Source organism: Necator americanus, chromosome IV (assembly GCF_031761385.1).
Source record: "Necator americanus strain Aroian chromosome IV, whole genome shotgun sequence".
NCBI lineage: Eukaryota > Metazoa > Nematoda > Chromadorea > Rhabditida > Ancylostomatidae > Necator > Necator americanus.
In genome coordinates, this window is record NC_087374.1 from 11,186,982 (window position 1) to 11,205,780 (window position 18,799).

Below are 18,799 nucleotides of genomic sequence, written 5' to 3' on the forward strand. Positions count from 1 at the left end.
CGTGGTGAAACCCTTGCTGGCACCACCCATCGCTGCAGTTTGCGACGGTTCCAACTTGGTCCCAACTACTGCCTTCACCGCGCCATTTCGAGCGCGTACGCAAATGCACCGCACCTACACTCGTGTTTCATGTCGTATTGACTCGACTATACAGTCGAACCTTGCTGACATGTGGCCATGAATAATTTTTTTTCAAAGTGTTTGATGGTAAGTCTAAAGTGTCCTCGATAAACTCAGTCGATAGAACTCAAGCCCATAACCCGATTAGTGTCATGTATCGTGATAAAGATCAAATCCCGGCACGCTACGAAAAAAAAAGACGATACGAGATCCGCGCGATTTTTCGGCTTTTGTCGAAGAATCATCTATTTTACTCCACATTTCCTCAGGAAGTGCCTTACGTATGACACAAAATCCCACATTTTTGTGTTTTTGTAGGCGCGTACAGTACATTTATTACCTGCTAACTGCAAACTGTTCTCACAATGAATGAAATCAAAGGACGATATAAAAAACAAGAAATAGTAGCAAGTGGTGGAATGATGAGAAGTAAAATGTGTTTATGGTATAGTCAATATAGGTCGGTATAGCACGAAATGAAGGACAAGGAGTACGTTCGAGGCAAACAGTGAAAGGAAGAGAAAACAGTAAGCAAAGGGTGAATAATAGCGAATAATGAGAAGCTATAGAATGAGTCTTATTCTTGCTAGGAGCCTGGAGATATTCATATAAGAAAGAGAACACCTTTTATAAAGAAATAGACAATAATAGGGGAATTTCACACTTTGTGGAAATAGCAATCATAGTTAATTGTAGAAGGAACAACAATAATTTAGTTGCTCGAGGGACTGCTTATTGTACAGTAATGCGACAATAGAAACAAAAGGTTGGAAAATTAGTTGAGATCGATCTCGTCGAGCACGCGATCGATGTGTTCTACTGCCGATAAACCCATTCCAGCCCATGTTTCATCGTCAAGGATCTGAACGCGATTCGAAATGAAAGTGTTGGTTAACATAAACGAAGAATACAACGATAATATCAAATTTCCTCACAACAACAATTATTGAACTATTCAAAACCAACCTAACTTGAATAAAGTGTAGTCAAGGGACCACTCAACACTGCTTTAAAGGCATCACCCCACGAATCTGAGGTGATGCAGATTTCAGGTGGAGTATTCGTGTACGGGATGGGAGACTATGGAGAGGGGGGTGATTCCGTCCATCTCCTACTAATTGCAGTAAAAAACGGCCCGGAAGATGCGGCGCCGCACAAGGCTGACGCGCTCCAGTCGAACTCCTTGTAGAAAATAGTGCGCCAGAACGCCTGAAGCCGTATCTTCCGGACTGTTTTTTTTACGGCAATTAGGATGAAATGGACGGAATCACCCCCCTCTCCAAGTCTCCCATCCCGTATACGAATCCTCCACCTGAAATCGGTACCACCTCAGATTCGTGGAGTGATGCCTTTAATAGAATTGCAGCAAAAACGTTACAAGAGCGCGAAAACCGTTCTTAACTATCAAAGGTATATTGCGGAAAAGCTAACTTTTAGGTCATTTTTGGCTCCGTTGAAAGTACTACATGTTATGAATTAGCTATTCGGTTCTAGTAGGACTGTTTGGAGAGTTTGGTGAAGTCAAAGCACTAGTAGTCTTAGCTCTACCTTCTTCTTCTTTTTCATTTAGTAGCTTTAGCCTCTATGTCTTAGATCCTCCAAGACTAAGCCGGCCGAGCCGAGTCTAGGCCTCGGGGCCCAGACTGACCCAACTATTCACCTCCTGTATGTCGATTTGTGAACATTTTCAGATGGTTCTCAAGTAGGGGATTTGTTCATTATTCACTTGAAGGCATCACTCCACAAATCTGAGGTGGTGCGGATTTCAAGTGGAGTATCCGTATACAAGGTCGTAGATTACAGGTTCATCTCTCCCTGCATCACTGCAAACAGCTGCATCCAGAATGCTGTCTTGTACGACGCCATCTATTGCAACGCTCCACCCCTTGCACTGCCTCCACCCTGCGATCATAGATGCGATAGTCGGAGCCGGTGCTCTGACCCCCTTCACTTTTGGACGGCTGGCGCAAGGACCCTGTTCACTTGAGCTGCACCCCATGAGCTAAACCCCCTTCACCTGGGGAGGGTTCGGCTTCTTTCTATCGCACCTATGCCTGCGATTCGTCGAAAATCCAATTCGGACTGCCCCGATAGGCAGTAAGGGACGCCACGCGTGCAAAGGTGGTGCGCTGCAATAGAAGGAGTCGTACAAAATAGCATTCAGGGGCCGGCTGCTTTCAGTGATTCAGGGAGAGATGAGCGGAACTACCCCCATCTCCATAATCTACGACCCCGTATACGGATACTCCACCGAAATCCGTACCACCTCAGGTTCATGGTATGCTGCCTTTATGGACGGCTTTTGTGCTCCATGAATGTTTCTGCGCTCAAAAGTGCAGTTCAATTAGAGCACTGTTGAACCGTGCCCCCAACTGCAGTTTACACTCTAACCTCTAATATCACCTTTATATGGGTCTCGAGATTGTCGTTATCTGTTTGAACCGCACAATCCCTTAACAAACTTGTGCCGTCCTCCGTATATTTCCTCCTTCCGTGAATCACTTGTGCTCCATCGTCTCCGAGTTGAATGTAAATTCCGGGAGAGCCCTGCTCATCTTCCAACACTATCCTTCGCTGTATTAATTCAGTGTCATCGTCTCTATAATAGGAATTCCATTAAAAAATCCAAGCTAACCGCCGAATATTTCAAAAACATCGCATGTAAGTGTAAAAAGAGGAACATACGGTAGTTCTACACCAAACTCCATTGTCGACGAATAACCGGAACTTGATTCTCTAGGAGATAAAGTCCTCCTCACCACCGGTGAAAGAGGTACCGAATAGCACCTTTCCGTTGGGAAAAACTGCGTTTCCACCACCAATGGTGCTCTCAATGAGCCTGCTTGCTTATTTTTATCTGAATATTCTCATTTATCGATGTATTTTCCAAATTGTACTCCATAAGAATAAGTTATTCACTAGTGATACCAGCGATAAGCGCTGCCATTTGTGGATTGCCTCGCATGTTGGCAATTGCATGAGGACTGTATCCGCATCCGTTCACAGCCAAAGGATTCGCCTCCGATTCAAGCTGCAAAAAAAGATGAAAATACTAATGTTATAAAATCGAGTAATAGTGAAAATAATAAATACAATATAATAATAATAATACATAAACTGAACAGTGATCAAATAATTGACGATTATAAGCAAGACGTGGGTCTTTCTCCAAAACAAAAATTTTTGTTTATGTCAAATCCAAGGTCAAGGAAATCCCCCAAAATCTCTGTTCTGTTTGCTCTGTTTAGAAACTAGATATTAAAGAATAAGTAAAAACTTCATTTCATGATTGGTGGAAGCTAATACTAGATGAGTAAAATCCGCAGCGTAGTGTAGAAAGCTCGATGAAAGTTAAATAAACTGTTTTTTTTTTGTTGAATCATGATGCGGATGGAGTCCTTCACTGAAAATCGAACATAGCACTTGAAAAAACTGTTTGTCATTAAACTTACGAGAAAAATTACAGCATTAGAATGACCATTCATTGCAGCCAAATGAAGAGGAGTGTTTCCTCGACAGTCCTGTAATGCCAGGACTAATTTACGCTTCTTTCGAGACCATGGTCGAAGAAGAAGCCGTAACACAGGAACACTACCGCAGTCTGAAAAACGAGAATTATACTACTGTAGTCATCATTTACTACTGAAGTAAAGCTATTTTTTGCGACGAAGAAAAATCGATCGAAACAAGTAGAAATCGAAATATAAATAAAATCGAGAAAACTTACATGCAGCACAATGCACAGCATTTGCTTTGTCTACTGTTGTCCATAAGATAATGTCGCTACCGCTCCGATTGAGGATCCATCGTACGATATTTTCGTGACCACAAAGAGAGGCAATGTGTAGTAGGGACTGACCTGAAGACGTAGTTGAATGAAAGTGTGTCAAAAATCGTCTCCTAACAGTGAACAAATTCGAAAAGATGTTTTTGTAGTCAGGGAATTAACGCCGAAAAAAGGAATATGAGAGATTACTGTAATTCTGCACTCTTTTATATTATTCCTTCATTTATTTTTCTCCAATCATACATTACTGCATTTATACATTTACCACATACATTCGTATATCCATATGATAGTTACAGTGGTGAATTTGGCTCCAACGCATTTGAGAAGTCAACTTAATTAAAAACACCAGTCACGATTTACTACAGTGATGGAATTCCTCCACGAAAGAAAGATAGGGTGAAAGGTGTAGATCAAGAGTACAAAAACGCACTAATAACTCTGTTTGTTCTGGAAAACGAAGCTAGAAACGACTTTGCCGATCGAATCTTCCCACGAGACACCTGACAACACATCACTCAATTCTCACTACGTCTTCTCCCTCTCGCACGTGGACGCGTCGCATACGTGACATGTTCTCGCGTGCCTCGTATGCGACGCGGTCGTTTTCTACGCTGTTTTTAAGGACTTAAGGAGGGATGGGAAGGGATAATAGACAGTGATCACGCACATATTTATGATCTACACATCAAACCCTACTTTTTCATGGAGAGATCCTAGCAATGTCAATTTCGCGCAATTTTAGTTTTGAGGACCATTTTTCTTGTTCGTGCATAAGTTTATTCTCGTAGTCAATCAAAATTAAAGGCATCACTCCACGAATGTGGGGTGGTACGGGTTTCAGATGGGTTATGCCTATACGGGATCGTAGATTATGGGGAGGAGGGTGATTCCGTCCAATTGTTCCTGAAACACGGCCCGGAAGATGCGGCGCGTGCACAAGGCTGGCATGCTCCAATCGAACTCCTTGTGGAAAATAGCGCCCCGGAACGCTCGAAGCCGCATCTTCCTGGCCATTTTTACGGCATTTCGGGAAAAAATGGACGGAATCACCCTCCTCTCCATAATCTTCGACCCCGTAGGCATAACCCACCTAAAACCCTCACCACCCCATTCGTGGGGTGATGCCTTCAAAACTTAGAAGGAATCAATTCCAAATCCATTGTTACTTGAGTTCGCTTTCTCGCGTCCAACAACTGTGGTCCTCGCTTGCCAAACAACAACTAACTCTGGAACTTGCCGAACTTCCACAGTCAGCTGTTAAACTTTGCAGAGTCTATTACTTTCAAGTTTCTAGCTCGAAAAAAAGTGCTGCTTTTTTTTTTCGCCTTTTCTTCTGAATTACTAGCTCCCGTAGCGGCATTTGCTATCGTTACTTTTTTATGGGCACCAGCTCCCTTGCTCATTTCCTTGACGCGTTTTTTTTAAATAAAATACGACTCATTTCAAATATTCATTTGTTTTCTGCTCGTCTTGAAAGAAAATCGGTTTTCCTGCTATTATTTTCCAGTAGTTCCTTGAAATTTTTAAAAATCAGAAGAAAAATAAGTTGATGTTGTTATAAACTGAATGTGAACGAGAGAAGTAGTGGTAATCAGCTAATGGGCATCGGTTCGGACCTCTCGATAGCTTTCTATCTTGTCCTCTACGCCAAGCTTTTAGTTTGCTTTGTCATCTAATGTTTGAAACTTCAAGAGGTCCAAATGAGTAAACTTTTCCTGACTATTCAATTTCTTCAAATCCTTCGGGATAGGTCATTGGTCGCACGCCGTAAATATAAACGATTAAATTTAAGCCTTTTTATCGACAGGGTGGATGCTGCGTTTTGTTTCTTGAAGGTTTTTTTTTTTGTAAAATAATAGGTGAAAATAAAAATTGATTGAAGTCGTAGTTCGAAACTAAATAAGCCTGAATCTTGTCATGCTACAAGTGGTAGCTCGATGTTGAACCGTCATCAGCTAAAACAACCAGTTTAATTAGTATAATCAGTAAGTAAATAGCAAATAGCAACAAAAAAAATATTTAAAAAATAAAATAGTGGTAAACAATTAATAGTAGAGATATTACTACTATTATTACTATTGTCATTGTTATAATTATTATTGTTATTATTAATAGAGGTTACTATCGCAAATAGTTAATTCCCACCTCTACAACTGACGCTGCTGATTTCAGCGTGAGCTTTCTCAACAAGATACCGTAACGCATAGATATTTCCTCCTTGCACAGCGTAAGCACAGGGTGTACATCCTAAAGTAAGTCGAGACAGTACAGTTACGTGTGGTGGTCTCGTTCATACAGTTCCTCACATACGGTGGAGAGAAACCTCATTTTCAAAGATACATATCGATAGACTCACCAAATACATCTCTGGTATCTACCGATTTCGGATCGCATTTAATTGCATTCTTGATGTAGTCCAGATTTGCTAGAATCAGGATTCGTATAAAATTTTACAAACGATAAAAAAGTAGTGAAACAGTAGGAAATGATGTTATTATCGATTATTATTATTAGTGGTTTGATGCATTGTTTTCTTCTTCAAAACCGAGCAAAAAACTCTTTCAACATCACGTGGAACTGTGAAGACACGTATAGAGAGCAACTGGAAAATTTCCTTAACGTAACTCTAACGTAAATTCAATCCTAATTTAAACTCAATTTGAACCTTGGAAAATTTAACTCAAAAGAAAGCGTAACGCTTAGAATAAAAAAAAAGTTCTTTCTATTTTAGCAGAACAAAGTTAGCAAGCAGGGAAAGAAATCTGTAAAGGACTAAAAAAGATTTTTTGGTGAGGTAAGATGAATGTCATCCTACCAAGAGAAGGAAAAACTGGGATTCCATTCCGAACAAGTCAGGAGAAATTTCATTAGCAAAAAATTAACGCTGTTCCAGAGTTTGTCACCTTGTGCAGCAGCGACGTGTAGCGCTGTCATTTTGCAAACATTCGGCAGTGAGGCGAGTTCTTTTCCGAAACGTTTAAGAAGCCATAGAGCAATTTTATTGTTTCCATGAGCGACACTTGCTATTAGCACAGAAGTACCGTTGACATCTCTGAAATTTAAAATCACTAGAAAAAATAGATGTAAACAAAAAAGGCGAAATTTAAACAGAAATAAATAAATTCAAAGACTAAATTGAAGTAAATAAAGTACGTAAATATTAAATATGAATACGATATTAAATAGATGTATTAAAATTCACCAGCAATTGTGTTCAACCGAGTAAGCGCCTAGCGTGTGCCGCAACGCACCCTCTGCCTCCACTTTACGCACGCACTCTCTTTCCTCTGTCCCGCTACAATCGAAAGTGGATCAATATATATTTAAAGGCATCACTCCACGAATCTGAGGTGGTACGGATTTCAGGTGGAGTATTCGTATACGGGATGGGAGACTATGGAGAGGGGGGTGATTCCGTCCATTTCTTCCTAATTGCCGTAAAAAACGGCCCGGAATATATGGCCTCAGGCGTTCTGGCTCACTATTTTCTACAAGGAGTTCGACTGGAGCGCGCCAGCCTTGTGCGGCGCCGCATCTTCCGGGCCGTTTTTTACGGCAATTAGGAAGAAATGGACGGAATCACCCTCTTCTCCATAATCTACTGTCTCTTATAAGGATACTCCACCTGCAATCTGCACCACCTCAGATTCGTGGGGTGATGCCTTTAAATCTATTCGACAACGACTATAGTTGAAGTTTTCGACTGCAACCTTGATTTCCAGTCATCGTACTAAGAAAACGTGTACTCGTATTGCTACAATAGTCCAGTAAACAGTACCGTTCATTTTTTCAATGATTTTTACACAAAACTACGAGAGAGAGCGCACTCGACACACGTTTCTCGAAACAAACAATTTTGGGTGTACGAGTGGAAAGGGTGTGACTCTTGAGAATTGTAAGAAGAAGGAAATGGTAAAAGCACGCTTCGTCGACAGAACGTGAGTACTCGACGCGGAAAAGGAGTCTCTTCTAACTTCTTGCTCTCAAAGAGTGCGCTGAGACACGTCACTGTGGCGCCATTGGAAAGTCAGACATCGACAAAATCGTAAAATAAAAAATCTCAAGTTAGGGGTATCTCGGATTTAGCTGCTCTCAGTTTTCAAAGAAATCTCAAAGAAAGAAGAAGGAAAAGAAAGAAATGTTAGAATGTGGAGACGAAGTTGCACTGAAACCGAACTTTTTAGAAGTTCTACTACTCTCCTTCATATTCAGAAAAACTGTGTACGAGTTATCTGTGGTATTTTGAAAGATGATGAAAATAATAATAAAAGATACGCAATTCTACATTTAGTGGCATTAGGATCCAATTTTAAAGAAATAATTCTACATTTACGCATTCACGAAAGGAATAATTCTACATTTAGTGGCATCACAGTCCTATTTTAAATATTATCTACGGATTTAGCTCTACCATTTAATATGACTATCTAAACCACCTAAGAGATCCTACAATTCGTCCACATTTCTCAAGGTTTGAAAAGAAAAAAAGGAAAGATCTGAAAGAAGGAACAGGAAGAACGAACCTGGTCAGCGCTGCTTTAAGCGTGTCCTTAGTCTTCCCAGATAACAACAGCTCAACGATATGATCATCTCCTACAGCGACAGCGATATGAGCCGGTGTTTCTCCGCACAACGAGGTCAGCTCACGTAGAATTGGAGCTTTTTCCAGTAATAATCTGAAATTATAATAGGTGAAAATCCACACTTTTCCCTCACAGTTTTCCGGAAATTCTTTCGTGTTCGTCGTCTAGCACCGGCAAACCGTAGAACAAACATTGGCTGAGCGGACGAGAGAATCCATGGGGTAGTGATTTGCTCAGCAACTCAAATACGTTGACGGGTAAACCGGCACCGGCACCGCGCGGGAAAGATCGGATAAATTGTTGAGGTACGTGGAAGTAACTCTACTCTACTGCTCTGATACAGTAACCCAGGGAATGTCATTCAAATCGAAACTGTCTACAGCGGAGTGCATTTTAACATTTCTCGAACTTCAGCTGACTTTAAGAAAGAAACCGGAATCATGTGTGGCCGATTCCTGCATATGAATAACGGCTAATCCGTATTGAACGGCCGCAAAGCACTTGACGAATCCAGCAAAAAAGCAAACAGAAGGCGAGATCAATTTACGCGATCATGACTTTCCACAACAGAACAATCTATTTCTTTGCTATAAACACTTTAGGCGAAGAGTAAATAAAGATTTGTTTTGTGAAGCTGATCTCTGTTTGCATTTCTCAAAAATAATGTGACCCAGTCAGCTACATCGTAAGTATTTGCTCTAAAGCTAAGCGGTACAGTACATAGGTGGAATGAATGTGTTCAGTGATTTAAAAAGTACACTTGTATGAAGAAGAGACGCTAACAAATGAAAATAGAATAAAAAAACGTTCGTAAAAGCTAAAAGAAAAACACTTTGTCATTTTTCAAGATATTATATTGTATTTTTTTTCACTATATAATAAATTAAAGTCATAAAGTTATGTCAAAAACATTTCAAGAAAAATACTCCCCGCAAAATGCTTAAGTAGCGTTAAGAGAGTATTTCGAGTGGATTGTAAACATTTACACCACAGAGCTGTAAGTTACCAACTGAAGTGAGCTAAAGTACTCAGTAAACCCCTTTGTTTGGTCAGAGAAATATCTCAGGTACCAGTAAACCTGGAAAATTTGAAGACTAAGGAAATAAAGCAGCTAACATTATATTTTCCCTTCAAGACCAACACAAAATTGTCTGGAATGTTTCGTTAGGTACTCTGTAATACTCTTTTTTTTCTAACCCGAGCGAATTTAATAACTATCAATTGGAAGAAATATTCATTGATTGTTTTAAATATAGATACGGTGTATCCATGCTTTCCATATAAATGTTCCAGCATTTTCCCGCTGGAACACAATATTGGATGCTCAGCCGTGAAGGACATTTCTGATGTGAAATTCAAATACCGTCTCCTCTCTCGTCGTGTGCTGTGAGCACGTAAAGAAAAGGGAAATGGGGACAAAAAAAAGAACACCTAAGAAAAAAAGGGAAAGAGGAGTCCAGTAGAAAGAAAACTCAGATCTCCAACATATACTTGAAGACACTTGCAAAGTGCGTCACTGGGAGCCACTTGAAATGATGAGTGTTGTATTAGTAATAATGCAAACAAAGCATTTAAATAGAAACGAAAATGACGAAGAAAATTTGCAAAAAAAATTGCAGAGGAATCGGAGTCACGAGAGTGATTTGAACAACATTTATTAGAATCGTCGCTGTTCTTTAAGGGATTTAACTATTCGCCTTCTAACCAAACTTATTTATCAACATTTGTTTATTTGATGGGCAGCTTCTGATAAATGCTATAGAATTTTATATATTCATTGATAAAATATTACGAAAAGAAATAAATATATTAGTGGATTGAAGCGAGGCCAATTTTATCGAGTTCTTCAAAGTACTATTCACTTCGAGATTGTTTTCATGACAGGAAAGTGTAAGAAGATATTACCTCGCCACAGATGTACTTGTGGAAACGTAAAATAGAGGTGTAATAACAATAACGGTGGAAAAAATCAATACTTCCTAAATTTTAAATCAAAAATAAAAAGGATGAAATTTTAGAGCAATTTCAAAGTAGAACAATATTTTCAGTGGCTTTTTGAATACTTCATAAGAGATGAAGAGGTTTGAAGGTTCTGGAATGCAGTTGAAAAGAAACAGACAGCAAATTTGTGTTTATTTTCCGTTTCACATACAAAGGTAAACAAACGAGATTTTTTTCCGGATTATATGGAGAATTTTCGAACAATTCGCTCAAATCGATATTTTGCGATCTTCGGAGCTTTCAAATTCTTTGAAAATTCGACATTCGAATGGCCGAAGGGTAGCTGCATTTGAGATTTTCAAATCATCGATTAATTCGAACAGCTAAATTCTAGAGTGTAATGAATGAATGAATTTATTCGAACAACCCAGCTCTTCAGACATCTGTGTGAGAGAACGAATAACTCGAAACGATTATTCGAGTCTTCACCATTGTAGTTTCGATACTATTTTACCGTTATCGTTATTTTTGAAAAAATCATTATAAACAACACAAATGCATCAGTATGTGGAAAAGAAATCAAGGACTGCGCCATTTTCCATTGTCGAGAAAAATTTAAGTACAAAATTTTTTGCGTTTTCTTTTAACTTGGACCAAATTTGGTTTCCCGTTTCCGTGCACAATCGATGTATGTGAATAAAAATAAATGAATATACATAGAAGGTATATGATAAGGAATGAACAAATAGTTCAAAACTATAAAAGTGAATGCTTCAATACTTAATATACGAATAAACGAATTTTCTCACTTTCTATGGGACCGCGTGAGTGAGTTGCTGGAGTATTTGAATGATGGAAAACTTTGTGAAAGATATACGAATTGTTTACAAATATGAACACCGATTTCTTAGTTTTCTTGTGCAAATCCAGGGGAAATTTGCACTCATTTCTAGGAGATAAGACCGGTTCAATATGTTGTTTAAGCTATTTCTGCTAGTTTGAGCGAAAACAAGCCGGGAAATGGGTGCGTAAAGGAAATCTACTCAGAAAAGTTCGTGAGGAAAACTAATCGGAAGCAAAACAGCAGAGAGAAGCAGGAGAGATGTAAATTGTAATATTGAGCCGATACAAACTTAGCCAATGCGTAGTCCTTCGCCCGTGCAGCTTTATGCATGGCGGTCTCGCCGAGCGGATCCTTCTGTAGTAGCTGTTCGGCGGACATCCGCAGAAGACAATTCGGATGTCCCAAGCGAGCTGCTATCAACGCATCACTACATTGGTGCTCTGTCGGTGGCTCATCCGATGTTTTACTCGCTGACCTTAAAGTAATCGTGAAATCACTGGTAGAAATCAGAACGGAGAAGAATATTTGACACAAACCGCTCCCCACGCATTTCGTCGATAACGAGGGAACTGAGGCGAGGATTTGTGACACGCCTCTCGACGAGAGGCAGGCAGGTCGGTTGCGGCGGTGTCTGTGCCGGTGCCAGGATTCAGCCAGTTTTTGAATGTTTGACTCGACGAGTAGTTTTCTGATTCGCACAAATAACAGCAAAAATATTTCCAGTTTAGTAATATCCTAGCAGAGCAGCGGATTAGTGTGCAAACATCCGTCAGCCATATATAGAGCGGAAAATTAAACGAATGAGTACAATTAATATATAAGACTAAGATCTGCTACGGCTTGAGTTTTTCCACAGTTCTTTTCTCAGTTACAAGTTAAGACAAACCTTTCGTTCCTCAGCTACAGAAGTAAAGAATTTTCCTCTACAGTCCCTATCACTATACAAGATCTACAAAAAAGTAACTAGTGAGTGAATAACGCCTAAAATGAAAAGTAGCATGAATACGTGGTCTCAGAGTTTCACACAGAACTCGTACTGCAACCAGAAAGCTGACCTACGGTCTTCCAGCGGATTTCTTTTTAGAACAGAGGTTTTCTGATTGCATGTTCTTCTGTGTGAACGTACCCGGCTAATTTCCCTACCTTCACCTCAAGAAGCCAAGCTGTTCTTCTGATAATGTGTACCGATCTATTATTTTCCTATGCTCACACAAATGTGTCACCTTCGCTTATTTAAACAGTCATACTCTGAAAAAGTTGAAAGTCGACCCGTCATTTGAAAACGGAAAGCTCGCATATTTTTGTGGCTAGTTCGAGTCGATTAATCGAGTACTCGAATACTCGTGTTCGAAGAGAATAATCACTGGAACAAACACATCAGTTCAGAACTACGGTACAACTGCTTCGATCCCTCTGGCATTCCATCACATTACTTCTGTATCGCCGTCTTCAAAAAATCGCTTCACTTCAGCTCTTTGAGTCTTAACACACTCACCTCCACATACGAGTTACGAACATCCTGACCGTGGATCACCGAATACACGACTAATCGAGTCCCGGTAAGTTCTGTTGGGAACACTTATGTTCCAAAAAAAGAAAAATTGCGAAAAAAAAAACTCTCAAAATTTTAAGATATCCTGGAAACATCCGCATGACACACGGCTGGTCCTAATGTTCTCTGCGAACCAGCTTCTGTCAAGAGTGTCGACAGGTTAAAACTGTTGTCACCGCAAGTGTTTTGGCGCCATTAAACTGGTGCAGCCGCAGAAAATTCGAACTCAATTGAGGTTTGAACCGTTCCACCGGCCAAATGTTAGAGAGTGTCCGGATATTTAGAGTATATGTGCATCGTCGTCCGGAATTTCTCAGAAAAATTGTGGCTCCTTGGTCTCTCGCAAAATAAGAAGCAGGAATCTAGTGTCGTTGGTGCAAACCAGCCACACTGCTCCGATTAGAGATTTTCAGCGATTTACAGCAAAAACATTAGCTTCGTTAATTCTTTGATATAGCGTTTTTTAACACTTTGAGGACAGCACAGCTCAACGATAAGTCGCCTTTTTATTTATTCATTTACTTGGTTTTTAGTCGCTTCGGACAATAAAAGATCAGTGAGTGGCAGACTTTTCGACGGTTATTTTTCAATATCTCCTAGTTTTTTCAGAAGGTTTTCCGTACTTAAGGAGATTATTATCATCGTGCTTGATAGGATTACTATATTTTAATGATACCACACACAATAAGGACCAAAAAATGAAAACAAGACCGCGTCCGATACGCAAAAAATCGTGCTGTCGTCAATTGGTTAACGGTAGTTAGCAGAGCCCGGTTTCTTATAACCACATAGCGAAGTGCAGCACGCAGCTCCTCGGAGACTAAACAGTGTACACACGCGGAACGATCGACAATAAACTGATCTGCACAGTTCTTATCATATCCGTTATTGACGGACTTCAATTTTTCTGTATGCATTCAGAAATTAAAAGGTATCTCTTTGCACTGGTTGTTCACCATCACTGTTGACGGCACACCATATAAGTTTCAGGCAAATTTTTTACGGAAACGTATCAAAAATCCAATGAGACTGATATTTTCGTTCTGAACTGTTGCCGTACTGGGAGCCAACATTTATAGAACGTTTTCTGTAAATTCATTTATAGAACGTTTTCTGGGTAATTTCTACTACAACTATTAAATGAAGGATAAAATGCAGGCGTAGATTAATCTCTGTAGGGATGCGTCTACGCGTTCGTCTTTAATTCAGAATCGTTTGAGGTTCACGAAAGAACTCGTGCTTTGTCTCTACAATTACTTGCAGGGGTGTACCGATGTATCAGGTCTGTGTTTTAATCCACGCTTACAAGTCAGGTAAGAATTTATCGACTCCGAGGGGATGACGGCTTTGGCTAGCACTAGGACGGATTCGTACCTCCGATCGATTGTAGCCACAGCGGAACCTCTCATCCACTGCGCTACACGACCCCAAGTAGTAAATAAAGTAGGCAAATTATAATAGCATCAGCATAGTCGGTGGATTGACTTAACTACATCTGGAAAGTAATAGTATGTGGGACCTCATTTTCAAACCATCAAACTGTTTGCAAACGGAATTGGAACAAAATCAGAACTAATATAATTATAAATAGGTGCTGTAAAAGGACACTTATTAATTTCCGTAATATAAAACTTACGTACCTAGATACATATTTAAATATGAACAAGTATTCAGTTATTATCCATATCTGTATGGAATGGAGAAGATAGGGAGTGGAAAGGAAAGGAAGATTCCAATGCAAAAACTTCATCGAGAGTTCATCGCAAATTAACTACAAGAAGCTAAATCACAATCCTCGCAGCAAGTTCTTTTCTCATTCGAAGCTCGCACTAATCTCTTACATGACACTCCGTTGGGGCTATTCTTCCAAGAACTTGACAGACAGCTTTTCTCTTTGCAAAGACTTTTAGAAAATCGCAATTAGATATCTAATTTCTAGAAGAATGTTCCTTGTGACAAGGCAAGGAGTTTTCGCGAGAATATGAGGGAAATTCCAACTTCAATTATTCCCATGAAGACTGTTTTTGTTCCCTATGTCTCCTTTTCTAACCATTAAGATAGCTTCTCTCTCCCCCCCCCCCCCTATTAGAGAGATCTCAGTCGGTTGCTCAGCAAGTATCCCCGAGTGGCGGAGAGATGGCTAAAGGCGGATCAGAAGCTGGCCTTTGCTTGCACTGGAGCAAGTGAGCTCAGGAGAAGGTAATGCTTCTGTTGTGTGAAGGTTATCCCACACTATCCGCATGATACAAGCTGGTCAGGCCAGAAGAATCTGTTACCAAGTTATTGGGAGGTCAAGAGAGGAAGTTTGAAATCGCTTTCAAAAAGAATTACCTTCACTGTGGTCCACTGCTAAAAAGAAGCGGCGAAGAATCTGAGATTACTTCACACCGTGGTATCGGAGCTTAACAAGTTACAAATGATAATTAGAAAGAGTCTCGATACTACAGAAGATCGAGTGAAGAGACGAATCGCTCACGGAACGTTGCCTGTACCATTTCAGAGCAACTGCACATCCACCAGCAGAAGAGTTGGCAGAATTCGTATCCTCGACAAGGTAAATGTGGCAATTTAAACAACTGACGACCCGGATCGAACGCCTACGGACAAAAAAGTGTTGACCAACGCCAGCTTCGACCACCTTCGTCGCTTACACTCTAACATCAAACCAAGAAAACGAGGAAGTTGAGGCCTTCTGTGTATGTGGGCTTCAAGAAGTTCACTTCGAATACCATAGATTCTACAAGGTTATGGTTGGAACAACAACCTTGTAGAAGATATGGTATTCGAAGTGAACTGATTCCAGAGGAATTCGTGAAGAATTTCGGGATCCACGGCCCATCAACTAATGAAGAGGATCACAGTGACAACTAATACCTTCACGTTAACACAATGTTCTCCTCCCTATCTTAAACATGGGAATCAGTGTTTTGATTAAAGCGAAAGGGGGGATTCGATGTTCTATTTGGTATCAATGATCTAAGATTGAGGACGCCATCATTTTTCCTAGAAGTTGAAAAAAAAACTGACTACGTAGTGCGTTCCAACAACCGGTCTTGAAGAATACCAGTGAGTAAATTGGTACACGAGGAAGGAAAACCGCAACCGTCAACTGCTACTAAACTTTCTCCACGAAAGTATTCGAAAGAACATTTTATGCCTTTTGTGCCGCACACGAGAAGAGAAGCGACTCTGACAGCTCTGACAAGTAGTCGAAACAAATAGATGCATCGTGTTTAATGTTGAAAACCGCTCGGATAAATTGAAGAATAAGAGGAATACAAGTGAAAGATAGTGTGTGTATTGAAAAAATTTAGCTTGTCAGCAGATTTTTCTCCATAACAGCCTTCATAGTCAAGTTTTTTTCTCTCAGTGCTTTGTTACGTTTACACTGCAAAGCGCCTTTCGCTTTCTCTTAAAGGCGTCACCCCACGAATCTGAGGTGGTACGGATTTCAGGTGGAGTATTCTTATAGGGGATAGTAGATTATGGAAAGGGGGCGATTCCATCCAGTTCTTCCTAATTGCCGTAAAAAACGGCCCAGAACATGTAGCGCGTACACAAGGCTGGCGTGCTCCAATCAAACTCCTTGTGGAAAATAGCGCGCCAAAACGCTCGAAGCCGTATCTTCAGTGCCGTTTTTTTACGGCAGTTCGGAAAAACTCCTGTAAAAAACGGCGCTGAAGATACGGCTATCTTGGGACGGGATCACCCTTTTCTCAGTAATCTACGATCCCGTATACAAATACTCCACCGGAAATCCGTACCACCTCAGATTCGTGGGGTGATGCCTTTAATAGTTGCCGGATAGAAGGAAATTCAGGAACCAATGATACTCACTAGAACATTGTTACGCGATTGATCAGCTTTCCGGAGCGATGAGCAATGGCGGAAATCGTTTAAAAAAAACGCGACACTCAAAATGTCAGTAAATAAAATAAAATCACTCAAAAAGTCACTAAATAATAATCCTAGATATCAGAGAAATGTTCTTGTACAATGACAGGGATTAGATGATTAAAGGCCGAAGGATAAAATGCCCAGCCTTGGTGAATCCGTTGGGATGCAGCAACACGTTCGATTACGATTTAAAATCGAATCTTCGGACAAGTCTGGTCCGAATTTTTTTTATCCACGAAGCGCTGAACCAAGACCTGGTTGGTTTCGTGTGGTATCGAAACATCTGCCGTGCAAGCCATACCTGAACCTCTCACCATCTATAGCCGCCCCCAGTAGACAATTACAGGTGAAAAGAAACTCATATACGATTTTCTCGACTAGTCCACGGGAATTTCGGAAAATCTCCCCACTTGTTCTCGTGGTGGAGGAGAACGTCTACATCGCCACTACAACCCACTTACCTAATCCGTGATCGCTATCGGAGAACCTCTATATGTGTACATACAGTATGGGTATCCGTGTTTGTAGATTCCACACCAAACTGGAATGCGCTGATGACGCTCTCCTTAAATGGAATGCAAAAATCGACGAAAAAGAAGCGAATCGACAAGCGAAATATCGAAACTTCGTCGTTTTGCCTTTTGAAGACCCATGGTTGTTTTGAATTTCACTTTCTTCGTAAAACAAACCAACATATCCATAGTTATGAAGTTCCGGTGTTCCCGTGACAATGTTTACCATGAGTGCTAACGAGTTCTGCACATTGCCAGTCAAACTAGATTGACGATTGCATGAATTCACATGCAAACATTTCCATTCTACATAGGATTAGAATCAAAATAAGTGTAAACCCAAGCAATTCCGGGTAGTGGTGGAACACGTAGCTTTCACTGATTTCCTTGAGTTGGGGAGGGGACCGTCGTTAAAGGCATCACCCCACGAATCTGATGTGGTGCAGATTTCAGGTGGAGTATTCGGGATGAAAGACTATGGAGAGGGGGTGATTCCGTCCATTTCTTCCTAATTGCCGTAAAAAACGGCCCGGAAGATGCGGTGCCGCACAAGGCTGGCGCGCTCTAATCGAACTCCTTGTAGAAAATAGCGCGCCGGTACCCCCGAAGCCGTATCTTCCGGGCCATTTTTTATGGCAATTAGGAAGAAATGAACGGGATCAGCCCTGTCTCCATAATCTACGATCCCGTATACGAATACTCCACCTGAAATCAGTCCCACCTCAGATTCGTGGAGTGATGCCTTTAAGGACTCAATGCCGATTGCGGGTGCAGCCGAATCTGTGCTTGCAGTGCAGATTGTCGGTAAAACAGAGCAAGCACATCCTGGACTCGCTGGGTTCAGTCACAAAACCCCGCTGGTCCAACCGAAGTTGTGGTCGGCGTCAGGCGAACGTTCGGATTTTCATGACAGAGGTAAATAGATGACGTAAGGGGTTACACTCGATAGTTATCGATAGTTGTCTTTGCAATAAAATCGAGGTACTATTTGAATATATGATTGGGAAGAACTCGAAAATTGTACAACGAAAATAACTTGTTAAGGTGGACAGCCCATAAAATGACTGTGAAAAAAATGTCATTTTTTAGATTTTGGGACACCAACAATTCAACATATTTTATAGTTTGCACCGTAGAGATAGAGGTAGTAGGTAATCATCATCTAATGTTCAATTCCCATGACTTATTTTTTCCATTATAATTTGTTTGTGGTCAACCAATCGATACTACGAAACGCATCCGTACACTCAATATATCAATAACTTTTTCATCGGACTTTTTCTCTAAGATGTGGCTGCAGAGAACTTTGCTGCTGCGAGACATTTTAGACTATCAGTAACAGAAAATGAGAGTAGATAATAACTTCATACTGTCAATTTGTCAATTTTAATGCACTTAAAAGTGAACTAGAAATCCAACTGGTAAGACACGAGTTTGAACAAGAAATTAAGGAACGAACGAAAAAATATAGTGGGTCAAAACGAGGTGAAGCCGCGTACGCAATCGCGGCTTCTCTCGAGGCGCTTCGGTGGAGCCTAGCGGCTTAGAGCGTGGTGAAAC

The 18,799-nt window shown here is 40.6% G+C and overlaps 1 protein-coding gene across 2 annotated transcripts; it reads right to left on the reverse strand.

The window, feature by feature from the left end:
• Positions 1 to 895: 895 nt before the first annotated feature.
• RB195_000936 (uncharacterized protein) lies at positions 896 to 11,828 on the reverse strand (the record flags this gene model as incomplete). 2 transcript variants are annotated; one of them, XM_064197499.1, is made up of 12 exons in its annotated part: positions 896 to 982; positions 2,524 to 2,719; positions 2,806 to 2,977; positions 3,049 to 3,151; positions 3,573 to 3,721; positions 3,848 to 3,979; positions 6,056 to 6,157; positions 6,267 to 6,335; positions 6,814 to 6,962; positions 8,434 to 8,586; positions 11,568 to 11,753; positions 11,815 to 11,828. In XM_064197499.1, 12 exons carry the CDS (start codon positions 11,826 to 11,828, stop codon positions 896 to 898), a joined length of 1,512 nt encoding a protein of 503 aa, XP_064053379.1. The 2 variants fall into 2 exon arrangements, with proteins under 2 accessions (XP_064053379.1, XP_064053380.1); XM_064197498.1 differs by having other exon boundaries at positions 3,040 to 3,151.
• Between the last annotated feature and the right edge of the window lie 6,971 nt (positions 11,829 to 18,799).